At 36.2% G+C, this 22101-nt stretch overlaps 1 protein-coding gene across 13 annotated transcripts in view; it reads left to right on the plus strand.

Annotated features, from left to right (window-relative positions):
• Nucleotides 1-22101, plus strand: part of DOP1A (DOP1 leucine zipper like protein A) — a 110942-nt gene that overhangs the window by 9801 nt on the left and 79040 nt on the right. For 12 of the 13 annotated variants that reach the window (XM_081795753.1, XM_081795757.1, XM_081795756.1 and 9 more), the window contains exon 2: nt 21637-21827. In XM_081795753.1, the coding sequence (XP_081651879.1) occupies nt 21690-21827 (138 nt within the window). In that variant the 5' untranslated portion in view covers nt 21637-21689. Of the gene's footprint in view, nt 1-21636; nt 21828-22101 lie in introns of those variants that run through there. The other variant, XM_081795765.1, reaches the window with a different exon arrangement.

Consider the following 22101-nt stretch of genomic DNA (forward strand, 5'->3'; position numbering starts at 1 on the left):
CCCAGCATTTGCACTACTAGACATTTTATCCAAAGGATACAGGAGTGCTCATTCGAAGGGGCATATGCACACCAGTGTTTACAGCAGCACTATCGGCAATAGCCAAAGTATGGAAAGAGTCCAAGTGTCCGTCGACTGGTGAATGGATAAAGATGTGGTGTGTATGTGTGTGTGTATATATACAAATATACATAATGGGATATTACTCGGCAATCAAAAAGAATGAAGTCTTGCCATTTGCAGAACATGGATGGAACTAGAGTGTATTATGCTAAGCGAAGTAAGTCAGAGAAACAAGTATCACATGATTTCACTCATGTGGAATTTAAGATACAATACAGATGAACATAAGGAAAGGGAAGCAAAAGTAATATAAAAACAGAGAGGGAGACAAACCGTTAAGAGACTCAAAAACAATAAACTGAGGATTGCTAGCAGGGTGTTGGGTGGGGGCATGAGCTAAATGGCGAGGGGCATTAAGGAGTACACTTGGGATGAGCACTGGGTGTTATATGTAAGTGATGAATCACTAAATTCTATTTGTGAAATTATTATTACACTATATGTTAACTAACTTGGATTTAAGTTTAAAAATGAGTAAAATACAATGACTTTGAAGGAAAAAAATGTAAAGTGGTACAGCTGCTATGGAAAACAGTATGGTGGTTCCTCTTAAAAACAGAACTGCCATATGGTCCAGCATTCCCACTTCTGAGTATGTATTCAAAAGAATTGAAAACAGGATACTGAAGAGATATTTGCACACTCAAGGTCACAGCAGCACTACTCACAATAGCATAGAGGTAGAAACAAGGTAAATGTCTCTGAACAGGTGAATAGATAAATATATATCTACATGGAATATTATTTAACAAAAAGGAAGGAAATCCTCTCACATGCTACAACATGGATGAACCTTAAGGATGTTATGTTAGGTGAAATAAACCAGTCACAAAAAAGACAAAATACTTTATGGTTCCCCTTACATGAAGTATCTGAAGTAGTCAGATTAGTTAGAAGTAGAAAGTAAAATGGTGGTTGCCAGAAGCTGGGGAAGAGGGAAAAGAAGAGTTGATTTTTAATGTGTATAAAGTTTCAGTTTTGCAAAACGAAAATATTCTGGAAGTAAATTGCACAATGTGAATACACTTAACACTATACACTTAAAAATGGTTAATTTTGTATGTTTTTACTGCAACTGAAAAAAGATAAATGACATGAAACTTTTAGAAACATGAAGCATATATGCATTTTAAAATGCTAGGGGATCCTGGGTGGTCAGTCATTTAAGTGTCCAGCTCTTGATTTTGGCTTAGGTCATGATCTCAGCGTTGTAAGATCAAGCCTTGTGCTGTTGGCGCAGAGCCTGCTTGAGATTCTGTCTCTCCCTCTCTCTCTGCCCCTCCCCTGCTTGTGTGCTCTCTCTCTCAAGATAGATAAAATAGACATTTTTTTTTTAAATGCTATTCTGTAATGAAAGCCATGTTTCTAAATATTGGAGAAGGGGCTGATTAAAGAATGAGCCTAAAGGGGTTGAATCAGAAGATGTACTCGCTCAGTTGGTAGAATATGCAACTGTTGATTTTACGGTCATGAGTTCAAGCCCCAGCTTGGGCATAAAGCTTACTTTAAAAAAAAAAAAAAGAAGATATCATACAGAGTCATAGCATTTTGAATATAGTTTGATAGGAAAATTTGAAATGATGAAAGAGAGAATGGGGCATACCTGGAAAAGAAAGAGCACATACAAAGGCCCTGAGGTAGGAGGCGGCAGCAAGTTTTGTACAGTTGGCTAGTGTTAAAAAAAACAAAATATATATATATATATTATATATATATATAATATATATATATATGCAATGATGCTTGTTAAAGATGGTAAGGCCAACTTCATTAAGGATCATCATGATAGATATAGGGACCACTGCAATGGGGTTTGGCGGTGGAGGAGAGAAATTGGTCTCTACTCTGAATACAGCATGGGCAAGTGTTGGTTTGTAACCTCCTCAGAACCTATATCTAAAATCTGAAACCCAACCCTCTCTATAGAGGGAAGGGAGAGACAGAACAAAGAGGGCAACCATTCCAGATTTGTAAGTGGCAAGTTTAATAAGTGAGGGAATTTACATATAGGGCTTGTCTTGGGTGGCCTTAAAACAAGTAGATCTCCACACTCACTCACCTGCCAGAATCTTAAAAATTTATATAGAGACCTTAACTGGGTTCGGTCACGTACCCAGTTCAGGTAGCCCCCACACCATATTTCTATCTCAAGGCTGTATGCTTAGATGAGCTTCTGGAAGCAGGAAAGGCAAACAGAACACACATCCTAAGGACAGGAGAGGAGGTGGGTGCTTTATAAAAAAAATTTCTAATTTAGAACATGCCCCTAATCCAACATGGATCTTCACATCAGTCTTGGGCTTCCTTAATTTAAGGACAACCTCACCTATAATTCTATTTGGAGATGTACAACCCATCCTGCAATACCTTTCCAGGATTAATCCCACTTGAGACTATATTTTTACTTTTTTTGAAATTGTTTTCTCAGGGGAGTAGATTGTGTTCCTGTACATACTGAGTAGAATGCCCCTTTCACTGTGGTCATTTATTGAAATAGAATCACTGTTTTACATATAACCAGACAAAACCCTTTAATATTAGAATTTATAGTTATTTTGCCTTATACTTCAACCTACACACTTTCAGTATTGAGCAGTGACATAGGTTTGGGGTATTCAGTGTTCAGCTCTGGTCCTTGTCCTTAAGCCAACATCTAGAAGGAACGACAGAAATGTATGTACTTACATTATTATGGTGTTTTTATATATTTTGAGAGAGGGCACGCAAAGTGAGGGAAGAAGCAGAGAGAGAGGGAAGAGAGAATTCTGTGCCATCAGCACAGAGCCCAATGTAGGGCTCGATCCCATGAACCATGAGATCGTGACCTGAGCTGAAATGAAGAGTTGGATGCTTAACCAGCTGAGCCACCCAGGTGCTGCTATTATGATGTAAGAAAATAAGTGGAATAGGAAAAGAAAGAACAGGGTCTAAAAACTGGATAAAGAGTCAAGAGAAGCTATATAATTTGAACAGGTTTTTGAAAAATTGGGTAAGAGAGGAGAGGTAGGATAGGTCAGGCAGAAGAATTAAGAGTTGTGGGGAAAAGTTCAAAAAGATAATGATTATGAACCAGGCCCAGTGGTCAGCCTGCCAGAGTTCTTCCCAGTTCCTCCTCTTAACTCTGTGTGAAATATCAAACACCAGAATGTTCATATGTACATGGCTGTGTGAGCAAACCTGAAGATTACATGAGATAATTTGTGTAAAAGGCTTAGCATGGTACCTACCACAGAGTGATTACGAAGTCAGTGTGAGCTGCTGTCAGATCATCATCATCATCTTGAATAATGTATGGGCAGTGTTTACTTGGCTGCTATGCTTTGGGAGCAGGATGTTATCTTTAACTCAAGGGCATATGTTTAGTTTCATTATTATAGCTATTAACTATTTGATCCTTAAGAAAGAATCCTAGCTACCTATTAACGGATTATTTTAGGTTGTAATATGTGCTCACACTGTTCTATTTTCTAAATTACTTTTCTTCATGATGCTTATGTGTCACACAAAATCAGCGATTAAAGCTAGAAGGAATCTTTAGTTATAATTTTTATAGAATTCAAACTGTTTCTAACAGATGGATAATTTTTTATATGTTGATTAATTTTACTCTCTTTTTTCCAAGTAAATAAAATTTGCTGTTTGTCATCTTGGCAGAATTATGAGATTTTTGATTTTTCATATCTTGGGTTTTATTTTTATGATTTTCATTGAGATTAAAAGTGAAAATATAAATATATAACTGTCAGAATTTTCTTCAACTAGAGATTTGCATCTAATTAATTTTAAAAGACTTGACCTCTAGGAGTATCATATTTAATGGATTTCCTTTTCAGTCCTAGAAAAGGACATTCTAGAGTGACATTGTCCACATTTAAGTAGTTACACTAAATAAGGATGCTAAAACTGAGCTAATATTTTAAAATGTAACTAGATAGAGCACATTTTTAATAGGTGTTTTTGTGAGAATCTTCCAATTTTTTAAAGTACTATTAAGTACTTTAATATGACCGTATGAATATAGTCTGTTTGAAGGGAGTGAGGTCAAGTGTGACTGTAGTGTTTAAAAAATAGAACTGTAGCTTTGCTCTTTTCTCCAGATTTCTCAGGAAAGAAAAAAAGCAAATGGTTTGTGAGCAGTGTTTACATTTATAGATTCATTTATTCAAAACCTGTTTGAGGGCCTACTTGTATGGGGCTGCTCATACAAGTCCAATAAGGCTTCTAACTTCATGGCATTTGCATTGCAATAAGGGAATGTAGATTTAAAAAACAAGCAAATAATAGGAAATTTCAGTCTGAAATAGTGCTAGGAAGGAAATAATATGATATTCTAGAATAGATGTTCAGATTGTGGGCTTGGCGTAGGCCACTTGAGATCGACTGTTCAAAAAAGGCTTTTCTGAGGGTTTGATATTACTTGGAGGATGGGAAGGAATTTGCCACACAGAGTTGACCTTTGAGCTTTTGGGTGCAGAGAATAGCAAATACAGAACGCCCTACAGTGCAAAAAATGTTGGTGTATTTAGTGTGGATATTCCCATAATGACTTAATATGATTTTAAAAGATCTGTAGCTTCTCTGTGGAGGACAGATTATAAGGGTTTAAGAATAGAAGCAGACCTTAACCAGGATAATAGAAAATGAAAAGTGACGTTTTATATATGTTTAGGATATGTTTGTTAACAAATGCTGTTTGAAACTATAGGACTAGAGGAGATAACTCTAGAGAAGAGGTGAGAGTTCCTGATTGAGCCTGGAAGTAGTTCAACATTTACAAAATAATAATAAAGTGAAATTTGAATAGGGGCGCCTGGGTGGCTCAGTTGGTTAAGTGTCCAACTTCGGCTTATGTCATGATCTCAGGGTTTATGGGCTGGAGCCTGCTTCCGATTCTGTGTCCCCTGACTCCCTGCTCCTTCCCTACTCACACTCTCTCTTTCTCAAAAATAAACATTAAAAAAAATTTTTTTAATAAAATTTGAATAGAGAAGAGGTGCTGACACAGATTGGAAAAGACTGGTTAGAGAAGTCAGAACATCCCTTGAAAATGAAGAGTCCTGGTCGCCAAAAACTAGGTATTGAATACTGAGGAGAAATTAAGATGAGGGGCTGGAGAAATGACCATTGACTTTGTCTAAAGCAGTTTACTGGTGACTCTTACACGGGTGGTTTCCCTGCAGATCAGTGTCATAAGACATTTTTGAGTAGGCCAAAGAGTGAAGAGATAAGGAAATGATGAGTATAGGAAAATCTTTCAGAAAGTTTTGTAATGAGGGAGGACAGAGAAATGGGTTGATAGCCAAAAAGTCTGTGAGAGTCAAGAGGAAGCTATGGCTTTTAGTTTCTCACTGTGGGAGATTCCAGGCCTTTGTCTATAGGCTGATGGAGAATGATCCTGCACAGGAGGAGAAATTGGTGCTGAAGAAGAGTAAACCAATAAGGCACTTAAGGGAAATTCTTGAGAGGTAACAGGAGATGGGATCCAGAGCAAAAGAGTGGGTCTTTGATGGAGGAGGGTCCTTCGTTCCTCAGAACAGGAGGGAAAGTAGAGAGTATGGATATAAGTGGAGATAGATTTGCAGATTTGTTGAAGGGACTATAAGCATTCTTTTTGCTTCTGTTTTCTTAGTTAAACTGGAAGTTGGGTCTTTAGCAACAATGGAGGGATGTGGTATTAGATTTTTGAAAAGAATAGAAGGTATGAATAATTGTGTCAGGCAAGTAAATTTACTAAGGAAACAGTGGATTAGAACAGTGTTGAACTCCTGTTTGAGGTTTGTTTCTCAATTTAAAATGCAATCAGTCAGCCTATGGTCGTATGATTTTTCTTCAGCAGTGTTCAATTGTTTGGGCTTTCGCATGGAAAAAGTAGATAATAGAGTTCAACTAAGATTGGGATTTTGCCAGGTAAGTTTGAAGGGAGTAAGGAAACTTTACTCCCTGGCCCTGAAGTCAGATGGATATAAAAGAGGAATGAAGAGTAGTGGTTAAGAGTTAGAACTCTAAAGCTAGACTGTTTATGTCTAAATCTCTGACTCTATCATTTTTACTAAACACATCGTATCACATAATAATTCTATGCCTCAGTCTCTTTATCTGTAAGTGTGGACCATAATAATGTTTACTTCGTAGGATTAAGTTAACATATGCAAAACATTTGAGTGGTGCCAGGCACATAGTAAGTCACAATGTAAGGTTAGCTAAGGTGTTCCTACCTCTGCTGCATCAGAGGAGGTCTTATCCTGAGAAGGTAGTTAGGACCAGAAGGCAGCCAGACATGCAAAGAAAAGCTGAAGATCTGTTGATCACATATTTGGGGTTTCTTAGAGTGTGTACCATTTGAAGGTTTGAGATTGGGTCAGATGAGGGAACATACAGATCATTAGGGTTCTTGTGGGTACTTAAACCAATTAATGAAATACCTGGTAGGTGTTTTCTTCCTCCCAGGAAGTTTCCAATTTTCTGGAATAACTAGCTTTATGAGTTGATTAAATAAACTATTCACTAAAGAGTATTAGTGTGTCAGTATTGAAACCCAGAACTTTTGACCAAAATGAGATAAATTTGTTAATAATTGTCTTATTTGTTAGATTGTAATAGTTACCGAATAATTTTTAATTTAGGCAAAACAGTTTGGAAAAAATGTCTACTATATATCTATATAGCAGTTTTTAAAGTACTTTTTCATTCATAATCAACAAGTAAAGTTTTTCCCCCTGAATTACATGGCACTTCAGAATGTATTCATTTACGTACCTGGAATGTGATAAAACTCTTGGACAATCCCCAGATATATCTGTAGGATTGGCTAATACTGAATAGTTCTTTGTCTCTTCAGCCCTCCCCCAAACTTTTCATGGCAAAGGAGAGGGGGAAGCCAGGAGCTCAGCTAGTAATAAGCAAATCAGCCAAAGTATCCTTGTGTGGTTATTTTGTGAAATTAGGTCTACTCATTTTTTATAACGATTTAAACAAAATTTTTTAAGATTCAGATGGTCTGTTGGAATGTTTTGTTTCTTGAATACAGCCTTATCACCCTGTAATGTGTGAAAACATAAATATATATACTTCCCTGATAATTTTCATAAGCCTTAATTTGCCTAGAGAATCTGCCTTCTTTTTTAAACAGCTATTTTGTTTCATTTTTATATTTGAATGAGACAAAAACACTGCACTAAATCATGCTTTATGACAGTTCAGGTCCAGTTTATATGAGTTGTAAGTTTGAAAGAATAGCTGAATTGTCAAGTGATACGATTACAGATTAAGGTCAAAAACCTACTTGTTAGCAGCTCCTGAAGGAAAAGAGAAATTTTATTAAGTGTAACCTTATTTTTTCAGTGTTATATTAGTTACAGGTGTACAATATAGTGATTCAGCAATTCCATATTGAAAGAAAAATTATAAATGCCATTCTGACTTTACCTGTATCACTTTAAGAACAAACCACAATTTTTATTTTTATTTAGTGATTTTTACTTTTTCAAGTTTCCTAGTTATATTAAATAGTTATTGTACTAGCGGGAATAGGTTTTGGGCTTTGTTTTTTGGTTTTTGTTTTTAATTTCAAACAAAAAACCACCTCATTTGATAGAGGTAGTAGAATTGGTAGGTTTCTTGTTTAGGGTGATATAAATGTTCTCTATGTTAGAGAACATTTCTCTGGTGAGAAATCTTGATTGTGGTGATGGTTTTATGGGTGTATACATTAGTCAGAACTTAGAAGGTATGTTAAATATGTGCAGTTCAATAAAAATAGTAAAAAAAAAAAAAAATTCCACACATTTGGCAATGACACATTTTTTTTAAGTATTTATTTTTGAGAGAGTGTAAGCAGGGGAGATGCAGGGAGAGAGGAGGACAGAGGATCTGAAGTGGGTTCCCTGCTGATAACAGAGTTCAAACCCAATACCTTGAGATCATGACCTGAGCTGAAATCAAGAGTCTGATGCTTAACCAACTGAGCCACCCAGGCACCCTGGCAATGACACATTTTAATTTGCATTCATGAGACAACTGGATATAATTTAGTCAGAGTCTTCAGTTTTCCATTTTACTACCAATAAGTTCAGAGCCATATCTGGCTCTTAAATTACAATTTACTAGTCCTTATAATTTGCATACTTGCTTCCTAGTACTTTTTTATTTTTATTGGTGATAATGGTAGCAATAAGTTTTTAGAGCATTTTCTATGTGCCAGGCACTCTGATAAGTTTAATATGTTCTTTATCTGATCTTGGCAACCATTGAGTTGGGTATTATCATCTTGGTTTATAAATGAAGAAACTGAAGTTTGGCATTTTGCCCAAGGTCATACAGCTAAGTGTTAAGTAGGATTTGGATTCTCAGCTGTCTTGACTTTAATTCCTGTGTTTGGAGACTCTGCCGCCTATTGCCTATCGCCTATCTTTTTGTGGGCTGGCGGGTTCTACAAAACACTGTTTTGTTGTTAAATATATGCATTTCTTATGAAGTGAAACTACATTTCTGAAGAAGAGGCAGTGTATAAAGTTTCCTTGATCCAATATGAGAAAAGATGTATTCGCATTATGATCTAAGTCATTGGTGTTCAAAGTGTGATTTGTGAGCCATTCACAAATTCTTTGTTAAGAAAACTTGAAATAAGCACAGATGAAAGTAAGCATTTAGACATTTTTATAGCAATTTTATATTCCTACAACAACTATGTACATGATTTATATCAGTCACCAGTGGATTAGGGTAAAACTGGTTCTTTGAAAAGAACTTTGGAAAGTACTGATCTAAGCCACTTTGAAATAAAATATGGAAAAAAAATACTTGAGAGCTGGAATTTGCATTTATCATATGTTGGATTAAAAATTCAAAAGTGATACATCCCTAGAGTTCTTCTGATATGCCGTAAGTGATTTTATTTTCATTAAAAATAATTGAAGAAGCAGAACCTAATTTCTAGTCCCAGGATCTGGCAATCTTTTCACACAAAAATATCATAACTCCCTGCTGATGAAACTTCTACAAAATGTCCTGTCTCATTTCTCAGCTGTTTGCGTAAGATTTTGTTTTTCATGTTCTACCTAGTGTTATATGTATCTATACTGTATGAACTCTTTTTAGTTATATTTAAGTGTTTAGACAACTTTTAGCAAAATAAAAAAGAAAAAATCAAATTTCTTACCTGACTGAACTTTTTTTTAGCTGCAAACACATTAAAGAGTTCTAAGCTCCACAAACTTAGCTGGTCATTACTGGTTAGTTTTTTTATACTGAATTAAAAAAAGTATGTCTGCAGAATATGCCAATTGAGGTAATATTGCTTCACAATTACATCATTACTCTGATTACAGTTAATATGCTGGGAGTTCAAGGAAGAGATCTGGCAAGAGATAGAAATTTGGGAGTTGTCAGAAGATAGAAGGAGTATTAATTAGGTTCCTAGAAGGAAGCAGGATTTACTTAGATGCTTGAAATGAAGAGATTTTGATAGAGACCACTCATAAGCTTGCAGGCAGAGTTTAGGGAGAAAACAGCCTGTTGTCACACACACACACACTCACACACACACACACACACACACACACACACACACACACACACACACAGTGGTTTTTGAGTTCTAGGAGAGAAGTTAGTTACCAGAAACAAGTGAGAAAGGTTAATATGTGCCAAACACAGTACTAACTGATGCATATGCTCATTTGATTTTTTCTGTATGGTAATAATTATTATGGTCACATAACCTTCCCTCGTAGAACTGCTGCCTTTTGCTGCATCCCAGAGATTTTGGACTGTTGTGTTTTCATGTTCATTTGTCCCCATGTATTTTTTTATTATCTCATAGATTTCTTGGTCGACCCAATCATTGTTTAGTATCATGTTGTTTAGCATCAATATATTCATGTGGTTTCCAGATTTTTTCTTGTAATTGACTTCTAGTTTCATACCATTGTGGTCAGAAAAGATGGTTGGTATGATTTGAGTCTTTTAAAATTATTGAGACTTGTTGTTATTGAGACGTGGCCTAATGTGATGTATCCTGGAGAATGTTTGATGTGCACTTGAAAAGAGTTTGTATAGTGCTCTTTTTGGACAGAATGTTCTGTATACATTGGGACTATCTGGTCTAATGTGTCATTCAAAGCCACTGTTTCCTTGTTGATATTCTGTGGATGATCGTGCCATTGATGTAAGTAGGGTGTTAAAGTCCGCTACTATTATCATATTACTGTCAATTTCTTCTTCTTTGTCTGCTAACATTTGCTTTATTTAAGAGAGAAGGGAGCAGAAAACCTATCAGAAGAACAAATAGCTAAAAACTTTCCTAATCTAAGGAGAGAAACAGACATGCAGATCCAGAAACGCAGAGAGCCCTTAAGATTAATCCGAGGAAGTCCCCACCAAAACACATAATTAAAATGACAAAAAGTAAAGATTAGAAAATTTTTAAAGGAGCAAGAGAAAACAGTTACAAACAAGGGAAACCCCATAAGGCTATTAGCTGATTTTTTGGCAGAACCTTTGAAGGCCAGAAGGGAGTGGCATGATATGTTTAAAGTTCTGAAAGGAGAAAATGTACAACTAAGAATACTCAGTAAGGTTATCGTTTGGAATAGAAGGAAAGGTAAGGGATTTCCCAGAGAAAAGTTAAATTTATCACCACTAAGCCAGTCTTATCAGAAAATGTTAAAGGGAATTCTTTAACTCGAACGAAAAGACCGTAACTATTAGAAAATTATGAGAGGAAAAAAATTCACAGGTAAAAGCAAACATGTAGTAAATGTAGTAAATTAATCATTTATAAAGCCAGTATGAGGTGAAAACACCAAAGTAGAAAAATCAGCCAAGGTATACACAAAATGAAAAGATGTTAAATATGACATATACATAAATGTGGACAAAGGAGTAAAAATTTAGTGCTTTTAGAATGTGTTCAAACTTAAGCAAACATCAATTTAATCGAGACTGCTTATATATAAGATGAAATATATGAATCTAATAATAACCACAAATCAAAACCTACAGTAGATACACAAAAAAGAGAAAGGAATCCCAGTATAACACTAAAGAAAGCCATCAAACAACAGGGAAGAGAGCAAGAGAAGAAAAGAACAGGGAAAAACTACAAAACAGGGAAAAACTACCACCTCAGACCTAAAGACACAGACTAAAAATGACGGATTGCAGAAAACATACTGTGCAAGTGGAAGTGAAAAAAACCAGGGTAGCAATACTTGTATCAGACAAAATAGACTTTAAATCTTTAAAAAAAGATTGTCTTTTGTCCCTGAAGCATACATTGCTGTGTGTGTTTATGGTTAAATCTAGTTTAAAAGATTTTTATTAACCATAGATTAATGATAAAACAGCTTGCAGAATTGTTAATTCATTCCCAGTCTCAACTATTATACTTACATCACTGTGTATGAATCCACCTTGAGCTTAACTATTTGTTCCAAGTTATGTGCTGTGCCACATACAAATAAGTAGGAAATAGAGTTCCTGCTTTCAAAGACTTCTTCCCAATTAGGGGAATTGTGTATTGAATCTGTGAAACAAAATCAATGTTGAAAAGGAAGACAGTTAAGATTAGTTTTGGTTCATTTAAGTTCATTTTGGATTTCTGGCAATACTTCAAAATACTGCTTTGTTTTGTTGCTGTTAAAGTCCAGGGTATAAAGATATAATAACAATGTAAGTTTTTTTCCTGCATAAATTTTACATTATTTAAATTTTTTTTTTTTAACATTTATTTATTTTTGAGACAGAGACAGAGCGTGAACAGGGGAGGGTCAGAGAAAGAGGGAGACACCGAATCTGAAACAGGCTCCAGGCTCTGAGCTGTCAGCACAGAGCCCGACGCGGGGCTCGAACCCACAGACCACGAGATCATGACCTGAGCCGAAGTCGGACGCCTAACCGACTGAGCCACCCAGGCGCCCCAGACATTATTTTAAAGCACAAGGGCCTGCCCCTCCCAATTGGGAATGAAAGTATCATGCATTAGGTCAGGGTTATTCTCTTTATTCTGCACCTAGACATAGTGCTTGGCACTTTGTGTACTGAAGTAAGTCAAGTGTTTAAGATAATTATTGTCTGTAAAAATAGGATTTGAGGATTTGTCTGTTTTTATTTTTATGGATAAAAGAATTAAGGTAGAGAACTGGGTGGTTTGTATCATTCTGTCACAACCTTAACCAAAAATTTTTTTTGATTTAATAAATTCATAGATTCTTATCCTTTTTTCAGTGCCAACAGGTATTACTAATATAGGTTATATTCTCTAGAGTAGGGACTGTTAACCTGTTTGAGGATTTTGTTAAAAACCATTTTTGAGAATGTTATAAAAGCAGTAGACTCTCTCCCCAATAAAATATAAGAGGTAAATTTTGCATGTAATTTGAGGTAATTCACAGGTCCCTAAGGCCCCATTATATAAAAATGTAGATGTACTGGTATGCACACATATATATATACTTACCTTCATTGAGATAAAATTCACCTACCATACAATTCACCTATTTAAAGTGTATGATTTAGCAGTTTTCAGTACAGAGTTGTATGACCATCTTTACAGTCATTTTTATTTATTGAAGTATAGTTAAGATACAGTGTTATATTAGTTTCAGGTGTACAGTAATAATTCAACAGTTCTGTACTTTACTCAGTGCTTACCAAGATAAGTGTAGTTTTAATCCCCTTTATTTCATACATACTCCAACTGACCTCCCTTATTGCAACTACTGTTTGTTCTCCATGTTTAAGAGTTTGGGTTGTTTTTTTTAATCTATTTTTCTCTTTGTTCATTTGTTTCTTAAATTCCACATATGAGTGAAATCATGATATTTGTCTTTCTCTGTCTGACTTTTTAAAGTGCATTATACCCTCTAGTTACACCCCTGTTGTTGCAAATGGCACTATCTCATTTTTTTATGGCGCAGTAATATTCCATTGTGTCTACATATACCACATCTTTTTTATCCATTCATCTATCAGTGGACACTTGGGTTGCTTCCATGTCTTGGCTATTATAAATAATACTAAATAAATAAACATAGGAGTGCATATGTCTTTTCATTTTATTTGAGTAAATTCCCACTACTGGATCATATGGTAATTCTATTTTTAGTTTTTTGAGGAACCTCCATACTGTCTTCTGCAGTGGCTACACCAATTTGCATTCCCACCAGCGGTGCATTGGGGTCCCTTATCCTCCACATCCTTGCTAACAACTTGTTATTTTTTGTTTTTTTTGATTCTAGCTATTCTGATAGGTATAAGGTGAGATCTCATTGTGGTTTATCTTTGGATTTCCCTGAAGATTATTAGTGTTGAGCATCTTTTTCATGGGTCTCTTGGCCATTTGTAGGTCTTCTTTGGAAAACATCTATTCAGGTCCTCTGCCCATTTTTTAATTGGATTTTTTTGGTATTCAGTTTTATAAGCTCTTTATGTATTTTGAAAATGAAACCCTTATGGCATATATCATTTACAAATATTTTCTTCTATTCGGTAGGTTACCTGTTTGTTTCATTGGTGGTTTTGTTCACTGAGCGAAAGCTTTTTGTTTTGGTATGGTCCCAATAGTTTAATTTTGGTTTTGTTTCTCTTGCCACAGGAGACATATCTAGAAAATTGTTACTATGGCTGTTGTCAAATTATTACTTTTGGTTTCTTCCAGAAGTTTTATGGTTTCAGGTCTCACATTTAGATCTTTATTCCCTTTTGAATTTCTTTTTGTGTATGATGTAAGAAAGTGGTCCAGTTTGATTCTTTTGCATGTTGCTGTTTAGTTTTTCCAGCACCATTCATTGAAGACTGTCTTTTCTCTATAGTATATTATTGCCTCATTTATTATAGATTAATTGACCATATAAGCATGGGTTTATTTGAGCTCTGTATTCTGTTTTACTGATTTATATGTCTGTTTTTGTGCCAGTACCATACTGTTTTGTTTTCTACAGCTTTGTGATATATCTTGAAATCTAAGATTGTGATAACTTCCAGCTTTGTTCTTTCAGGATTGCTTTGGCTATTCAGGGTCCTTTGTGGCTCTATATATAAATTTTAGGACTGTTTTTTCTAGATCAGTGAAAAATGCTGTTGGTATTTTGATAGGGATTTGCATTAAATCTTTACATCTAGATTGCTTTGGGGAGTATGGATCTCTTAATAATATTGGATCTTACATCCATGAGCATGGAATATCTTTCCATTTGTGTCATCTTCAATTTCTTTCATTAGTGTTTTACAGTTTTCAGAGTACCAGTCTTTTACCTCCTTGGTTAAATTTATTCCAATATATTTTATTCTTTTTGGTGCAAATAGAAGTGAGGTTGTAGCCTTAATTTCTCTTTCTGCTATCTCATTATTAGTGTAGAGAAATACAACAGGTTTCTGTATTTTATGTATTCTGTGCTTTACTGATTTCATTTATCAGTTCTGATAGTTTTTTGGTGGAGTCGTTAAGTTTTTCTATATATAGTATCATGTCATCATGTAAGTAGTGAAAGTTTTACTTCTTCCTTATCAGATGCCTTTTATTTGTTGTCTGATTGCTACAGCTAGGACTTCCAGTACTGTGTTGAATAAAAGTAGTGAGAGTGGACATCCCTGTCTTGTTCTTGATCTTAGAGGAAAAGCTTTCACCTTTCCACCATTGAGTATAATATTAGCTGTGGGTTTTTCATATATGGCCTTTATTTTGTTGAGGTATGTTCTCTAAATCTACTTTCATGAGAATTCTTATGAATCGATGTACTTTGTCAGATGCTTTTTCTGCATCTATTTTGATGATCTATGGTGTTTTTCCTTCCTCTCGTTAATGTAATATAAACCACCCATGCAAATATTGAGCCACCCATGCATCCCTGCAATAAATTTCACTTGATCATGGTTAATAAATTTTTAAGTATATTATTGGATTCATTTGTGAATATTTTGTTGATAATTTTTGCATCTGTGTTCATCAGAGATACTGACCTGTAATTCTCTTTTTTTGTAGTGTCTTTATCTGGTTTTGGCATCAGAATAATGCTGGCCTAATAGAATGAATTAGAAGCTTTTCTTTATTTTTTTGGAATAGTTTGAGAAGAATAGGTACTTAACTCTTTTTCCAAATGTTTGGTAGAATTCACTTGTGAAGCTGTCTGGTCCTTGACGTTTGTTTGTTAGAAGTTTTCTGATTAGTAATTCAGTTTCATTACTGCTAAGAAGTCTATTCACATTTTTCTCTTTGTTCCTGATTCAGTTTTGGGAGGTTACATGATTTTAGGTTGTCCAATTTGTTGACATGTAATTTTTTCATAATATCTCCAATAATCCCTTGTAATTCTGTAGTGTCAATTGTTACTTCTCTTCTTTCATTTCTGATTTTGTTTGAGTTCCTTTTTTTTTTTTTTTTTTTTTTTTTTTTTATATGAGTCTAGCTAAAGTTTTGTTGATTTCATCGATCTTTTCAAAAACCAGTTCCTGGTTTCACTGATCTGTTCTTTTTTTTTTTTTTTTTTAATTTTTTTTCTTTTTAAATTTATTTATGAGAGACAGAGACCGAGCACAAGTGGGGGAGGGACAGAGAGAATGAGACACAGAATCTGAAGCAGGCTCCAGGCTCTGAGCTGTCAGCACAGCGCCTGACACGGGGCTCACACTCACAAACTGAGATCATGACCTGAGTGGAAGTCGGATGCTTAACTGACTGAGGCATCCAGGTGCCCCTCATTGATCTGTTCTATTGTTTGTTTGTTTGTTTTTTAGTTTTTATTTCTTTTCTGTTCTAATGTTTGTTTTCTTCTACTGGTTTTGGGTTTTGGTTTTCTTTTTCTGGCTCCTTTAGATGTAAGTTTAGGTTGTTTGAGATTTTTATTATTTCTTCAGGTAAGTCTGTATTGCTATAAACTTCCTCTTAGAACTACTTTTGTTGCTTCCCAAAGATTTTGGACTGTTGTGTTTTCATTTTCATTTGTCTCCATGTGTTTTGTTTATTTTTCTCTTTGATTTCTTGGTGGTTCCATTCATTTTTTTTTCCATTCATTTTTTAGTAACATGTTATTTAACCTCCATGTGTTTGTGTTCTTTCCAGATTTTTTCTTGTGAATTGATTTCTAGTTTAATAGCATTCTTCTCAGAAAGGATGCATGGTATAACTTCAGTGTTTTTGAATTTATTGAGACTTGTTTTGTGCCCTAATATGTGATCTCTTTTGGAGAATGTTCCATGTATACTTGAAAAGAATGTGTATTCTGGTGTTTTAGGGTGGAATGTTCTGAATATATCCATTAGACCCATCTTCTTCAGTGTGTCCTTTGAAACCACTGTTTTCATGTTTCTTTTGCTTTTGGGTGATCTATCCATTGATGTAGTTGGGTGTTAAAGTTCCCTGCTTTATGTATTTGGGTACTTTCATGTTGGGTGCATAATATTTGTAATTGTTATATTTTCTTGTTGGATTTTTCCTTTTATTAATGTATATAATTAATGCTTCCTTCTCTTTGTCTCTTATTACAGTCTTTGCTTAAAGGCTGTTTTATCCAGGGGTACATGGGTGACTGAGTTGTTTAAGTATTCAACTCTTGGTTTCAGCTCAGGCCATGATCTCATGTGAGTTCAAGTCCCCACGTCAGGCTCCACACTGACAGTACAGAGCCTGCTTCGGATTCTCCCCTTCTCTCTGCCCTTCCCCTGCTCATACACGCACTCTTTTTCAAAATAAATAAAGATAAAAACTTTAAAGGATATTTTGCTTGATGTAAGTATTTCTACTTGCTTTTTGTTTCCATTTGCATGATAAGTGCTTTTCCATTCTGTCACTTTCAATCTGCATGTGTCTTTAGGTCTGAAATGAATCTCTTGTAGCCAGTCTATAAATGGTTCTTGCTTTTTTATCCATTCTGTCACCCTTTTATTGGAGCATTTAGTCTATTTACATTCAAAGTAATTAATGATAGATATGTACTTATTGCTCTTCTGTTACTTGTTTTATACTTTTTTTTGTAGTTCTTCTCTGTTTCTTCCTATTGCTCTCTTATCTGATGGTTTGTTGGCTCACTCTGTGATATACTTGGATTCCTTTCTGTTTATTTTTTGCATATTTATTACAAATTTTTGCTTTGTGGTTACCATTAGGTTTGTATATAACATACATATAGCAGTCTATATTGATGATGGCTTAAGTTTAAACCCATTCTTTACTCCTCTCCCCCTCATATTTTACGTATATGGTATCTTACTTTATATGCTTTTATTTTGTGAATCCCTTGACTGATTTTTGTTGACATACTTATTTTTACTGCTTTTTTCTTTCCTACTTATTCCCTCTTATGGTCTTTCCTTTCCACTCAAAGTGTCCCCTGTAATATTTCTTACAGGACTGGTTTAGTGGTTATGAATTCCTTTAACTTCTGTTTGGGAAACTCTTTATCCCTCTTTCTATTCTAAATTATGGCCTTGCTAGAGTATTCCTGGCTGCAGTTTTCATGCTCATCACCTTCTGGTCTGCAAAATTTCTGCTGAAAAATCCAGTGATAGCCTTATGGGGTTTCCCTTGTATGTAACTGTTTTCTCTTGCTGCTTTTAAAATTCCTTCTTTATCACTACTTTTTGCCATTTTAATTACTGTGTGTGTATTTAATTCTTGGTGTGGACCTCCTTCAGTTGATTTGTCAGAGGTTCTCTGTGCCTCTGGATCTCGATTTCTGTTTCCTTCCCCAGATTCGGGAAGTTTTCAGCTCTTGTTTCTTCAAATATGGTTTCTGTCCCCTTTTCTGTCTCTCCTCCTTCTGGGATCCTTATAATGCAAATGTTATTACACTTCATGATATGGCTAAATTTACCTAAGCCTATTTTCATTTCTTGTTATGTCTTTTCTTCTGTCTTGCTCAACTTGAGTGCTTTCCATTACTCTGTCCTCTAAATTACTAATCCGTTCTTCTGCTTCCTCTAGTCTACTATTTATTCCACCTAGTGTATTGTTAAAAATTTTTTAGTTTACTTATTTATTTTAAGAGAGACAGAGCCAGCATGAGTGGGGGAGGGGCAGAAGGAGAGGGAGAGAGAGAATCCCAAGCAGGCTCCATGCTGTCAGTGCAGAACCTGACATGGGGCTCCATCACACGACCGTGAGATCATGACCTGAGTTGAAATCAGGAGTCAGATGCTTAACCAGCTGAGCCACCCAGGCACCCTCTATGTAGTGTATTTTTAATTTCAGTAATTCAGTTCTTCATTATTAATTGGTTATGTTCTCTCTTTGTTAAGAGTCTCACTGAGGTCCTTCACTCTTTTCTTAAAAGTCCAGTGAGTATCTCTATGACCATTACTTTAAAGTCTTTATCAGTTGTATTACTTATTTCTGTATTGTTTAGCTCTCACTGTGATTTTTGTCCTGTTTCATTTGAGATATATTCTCTGTCTCTTCCATTTGTTTAACTGTGTCTGTTTCCATATGTTTGGAAAGTCAGCTATGTCTCCTGCTCTGGAAAGTAGTGGCCTATTAAGAGGGCATGTAGGGCCCTGTAGTGCTTTGTCCCCTGCTGACCAGTACCTGGAACTTCAGGGGTATCTCCTATGTGCGTTGTCTGTGCCCTGCTGTTGTGGCTGAGCAGCTTTTGCCTTCTGTCCATTTGTCTACAATGGCTCTCTTTGCTTGTTGTGGGCAGGATTTGGTCCTTGTGTTGCTAATCAGCCAGCCTGGGGCCACCTTGGACTTAACTTGAACATTTCCCAGAGATGTAATAGCACAGAGGTGTAGGAGAATGTGAGGACAGGGCATCTGGTGCCAGCAAGGTTGTCAGCCACAGGAGGGTTCCTGCAGCTGCTGGGGACTAAGGCACATGGGTTGGAAGAGGCTGATATACAGAAGTGTATGGGGGCAGGTCTGGTAGTGTTAGCAAGGTTTGTCCAGGTCTGCTATGGGTGATAATCTGGAGTAGAGTTCTGGCTGTTTGGGGCATGTTTGCAAGAGAACAAGTGGGTGGGGGCACTATGAACAAGTTAGGTAGCAAGTGTTGGTGCCCTGGCTGGTTGCTGCAGGTGTTCATGTGTTTATGCTGCGGAGTGAGGGAGAGAAAGCTCATTTGTTCCTGGAGAAGTCTCCCAAAGATCCCTGCCCCTGTGGCACATGCTCTGAGATTAGTAAACAAATCTCCCTCCTGGATGCCCGACGCTCTTTACAGATTGCTGCTGCTTTGCTGTATCTTGGGTGGAGCTATTTGTTGTGTTGTCTCTTTAAGGCTGGGACTCAGTTTCCTCTCGCCCTCCTTGCTCTCTCATAAACCTCCTGATTTTTAAAGTTCCAGGTGTGTGTGTGTGTGTGTGTGTGTGTGTGTGTGTTTTACATTTATTTATTTTAGACAGAGCACAAGTTGGGGAGGGGCAGAGAGAGAAGGAGACACAGAATCCGAAGCAGGCTTCAGGCTCTGAGTGTCAGTACAGAGCCCAAGGTGGGGCTCAAACTCACAAACTGAGATCATGACCTGAGCCTAAGTCAGTCGCTTAACCAACTGACCACCCAGGTGCCCTCTAAAGTTCCAGGTTTTTAAGTCCTGCCTGCGATTGTAAGAACTCACAAAATTTGACCCCTCTGGTTTTGAAAGCCAAATATTTGGGGATTCATCTTCCCTGTGCAGTCTCCCTGGTGTGAAAATTTGTTTCTTTCCTCTCTTGTGCCTGGGGTGTTCCTCCTTCCCTCCTGTGTAAAGTCCCTTGGGTCTATTTAGCTCCTAATCTGTCACCACCCTCCTACTCTCTTTGATATGGCCTCTTCCTTACATTTAGCTGTGGAGAGTTTGTTCTTCCAGTCTCTGGGTCTTTTTTTTTAGTTACACTAATGTGTTTATCATCTGGCTGTATCCATGGGACAAGGTGAGCTTAGTGTCATCCTACTCTGCTATCTTCCCTGGAAGTCCTCTTCTCTTTTCATTTTGTGACCATATCCTTTAAAGCAGAAAGGTTTTTCATTTTGATGAAGTCCAGTTTATTTTGTTGTTGCTTGTGATGTTCTTATGTTATTTCTAAGAAGACTGCCTAGCCCTAGGCCACAAAAACTTACTCCTGTACTTTATTCTAAGACTTTTATAACTGTTACATTTAGAGCTATCATCCATTTTGAGTTGATTTTTGTGTAGATATGAGGAAGGAGTCAACTTCATTACTTTACATGTGGATATCCAGTTACCCCAAAACCATTTGTTGGAAAGACTCTTTTTACCTTTCATTTAATCATGTTGAGATGCTCTGAGTCCCATTCTTAGACCCTCCTCCACATCCATGAATCCAGCTCTAAAGAAAGGTACAGAGTTAGTTAAAAGTCTGACAGGATAACACAAATAGTGGAGGAGAGGCCACATTGGGCCAAATTTAGTTGAGCCTCATTTAAATCCTTACTACTACTCTGTTAGTTATCTAGTGCTATATAACAAATTACCCCCCAAGTCAGGGGCCTAAATCAGCAAGATTATTATAAGTCATGAATTTGAGAGACTTTGGTTATGTAGCTCTGTGTCAGGACCTCTCATGAAGTTACAGTCAGTATGTTGGTTGGTACTGCAGTCAAATGAAGGTTTGCTTGGAAATGGGAGATCTGCTTCCAAAATGACTCACTCACATGACTGTTGGCAGAAAGCTGCAGTTCTTTACCACTGGAACCTCCCCATAGGGCTCGTGTAAGTGTTTTCACAAGGTGGCAACAGGCTTTCCCCAGACCTAATGATCTTAGTTTAGAGAAGATAAGGGGGAGGAAGCCAAAGTTCTTTTATAGCCTAGTTTTAGCCATGACACATTATCACTTCTGCCTTGCTATTTTTGTCAGAATTGAGTCACAAAATCCAGCCCAAGGGGCTAGAGGATTTGGAACCACATTTTTAAAATCAGTATCAAAGAATGTATGAACATGTTTTAAATTACCATGTGTATTTGTCAGTTTTATCAAAAGTAAGGTCAAATTCCGAATAGTTGATGTTCCTTTATACTATAAATGCTCATTTATTGTCTAATAAAATGAGATGACCTCCAAATCTTTTTTTTTTTTTAACCTTTATTTAAGACTCTCTACACCCAACGTGGGGCTCAAACTCAAAACCCCGAGATCAAGAATCACATACTCTTCAACTGTGCCAGCCAGGTGCCCTCCAAGTCATTCTTTTTTTTTTTTTTTTTTTTTTTTTTTTTTTTCGCTGCATGTCCTTGATATATCAAATCCAAACCAATCTTAATGTATTTATGTATCAAAACAAAGCAAAAGAGTATGTCTATCACAAATATTGTATCAGAAAATAGGAGATAAATAACATGATTTCTAAGCTGAAATAAGTACCAGAATATTTCCTATTCTTTTATATCCCTTTGTTCTCACAGCCATTTTCCAGTTTGTGGGAAGGAACACGTGAATTCTTCATGACTCTGTGTACTAGTTGACCAGTTTTGACCACTTCTCACTCAAGAAACATTTTTAAGTTAGCCAATAGTTTTATAGCAAGAGCATATGAACTCATTTTAATACTTTACTTTGTAACTTTGGTTCCTTCTGCAAACTTTTTATAGGTGATGATTTTACATGACTTTGGAACTGGTCTCTAGTGGAACGCTGTGGGAGGATGAACACAGAAGAGCTGGAGTTACTGAGTGACTCCAAATACAGAAACTATGTAGCCGCAATTGACAAAGCACTAAAGAATTTTGAATATTCCAGTGAATGGGCAGATTTGATATCGGCACTTGGAAAACTTAATAAGGTATGTCCAGAAATTCAGAAATCTGAATTTCTACTTACTGGATTTCTCTAAAGCTTGAAGTAAAGAATTGTAAAAACATAACTAAAGCTTAGGATTACTTTTGGTACTGCTATTTTACTTCGTGAATTGCATGCCTGAACAACCAGGCATACTTTGAGGCCAAAACAACATTACCATTAAAAACATGAGACTAGGAAGCAAACATGCTAATAACTCTGAGGGCTAACAAGTTTCTCTAATTGAGCAAAGATACGGTTCTGGAGTTCCTGACAAC

Source organism: Panthera onca, chromosome B2 (assembly GCF_046562875.1).
Source record: "Panthera onca isolate mPanOnc1 chromosome B2, mPanOnc1 haplotype 2, whole genome shotgun sequence".
NCBI lineage: Eukaryota > Metazoa > Chordata > Mammalia > Carnivora > Felidae > Panthera > Panthera onca.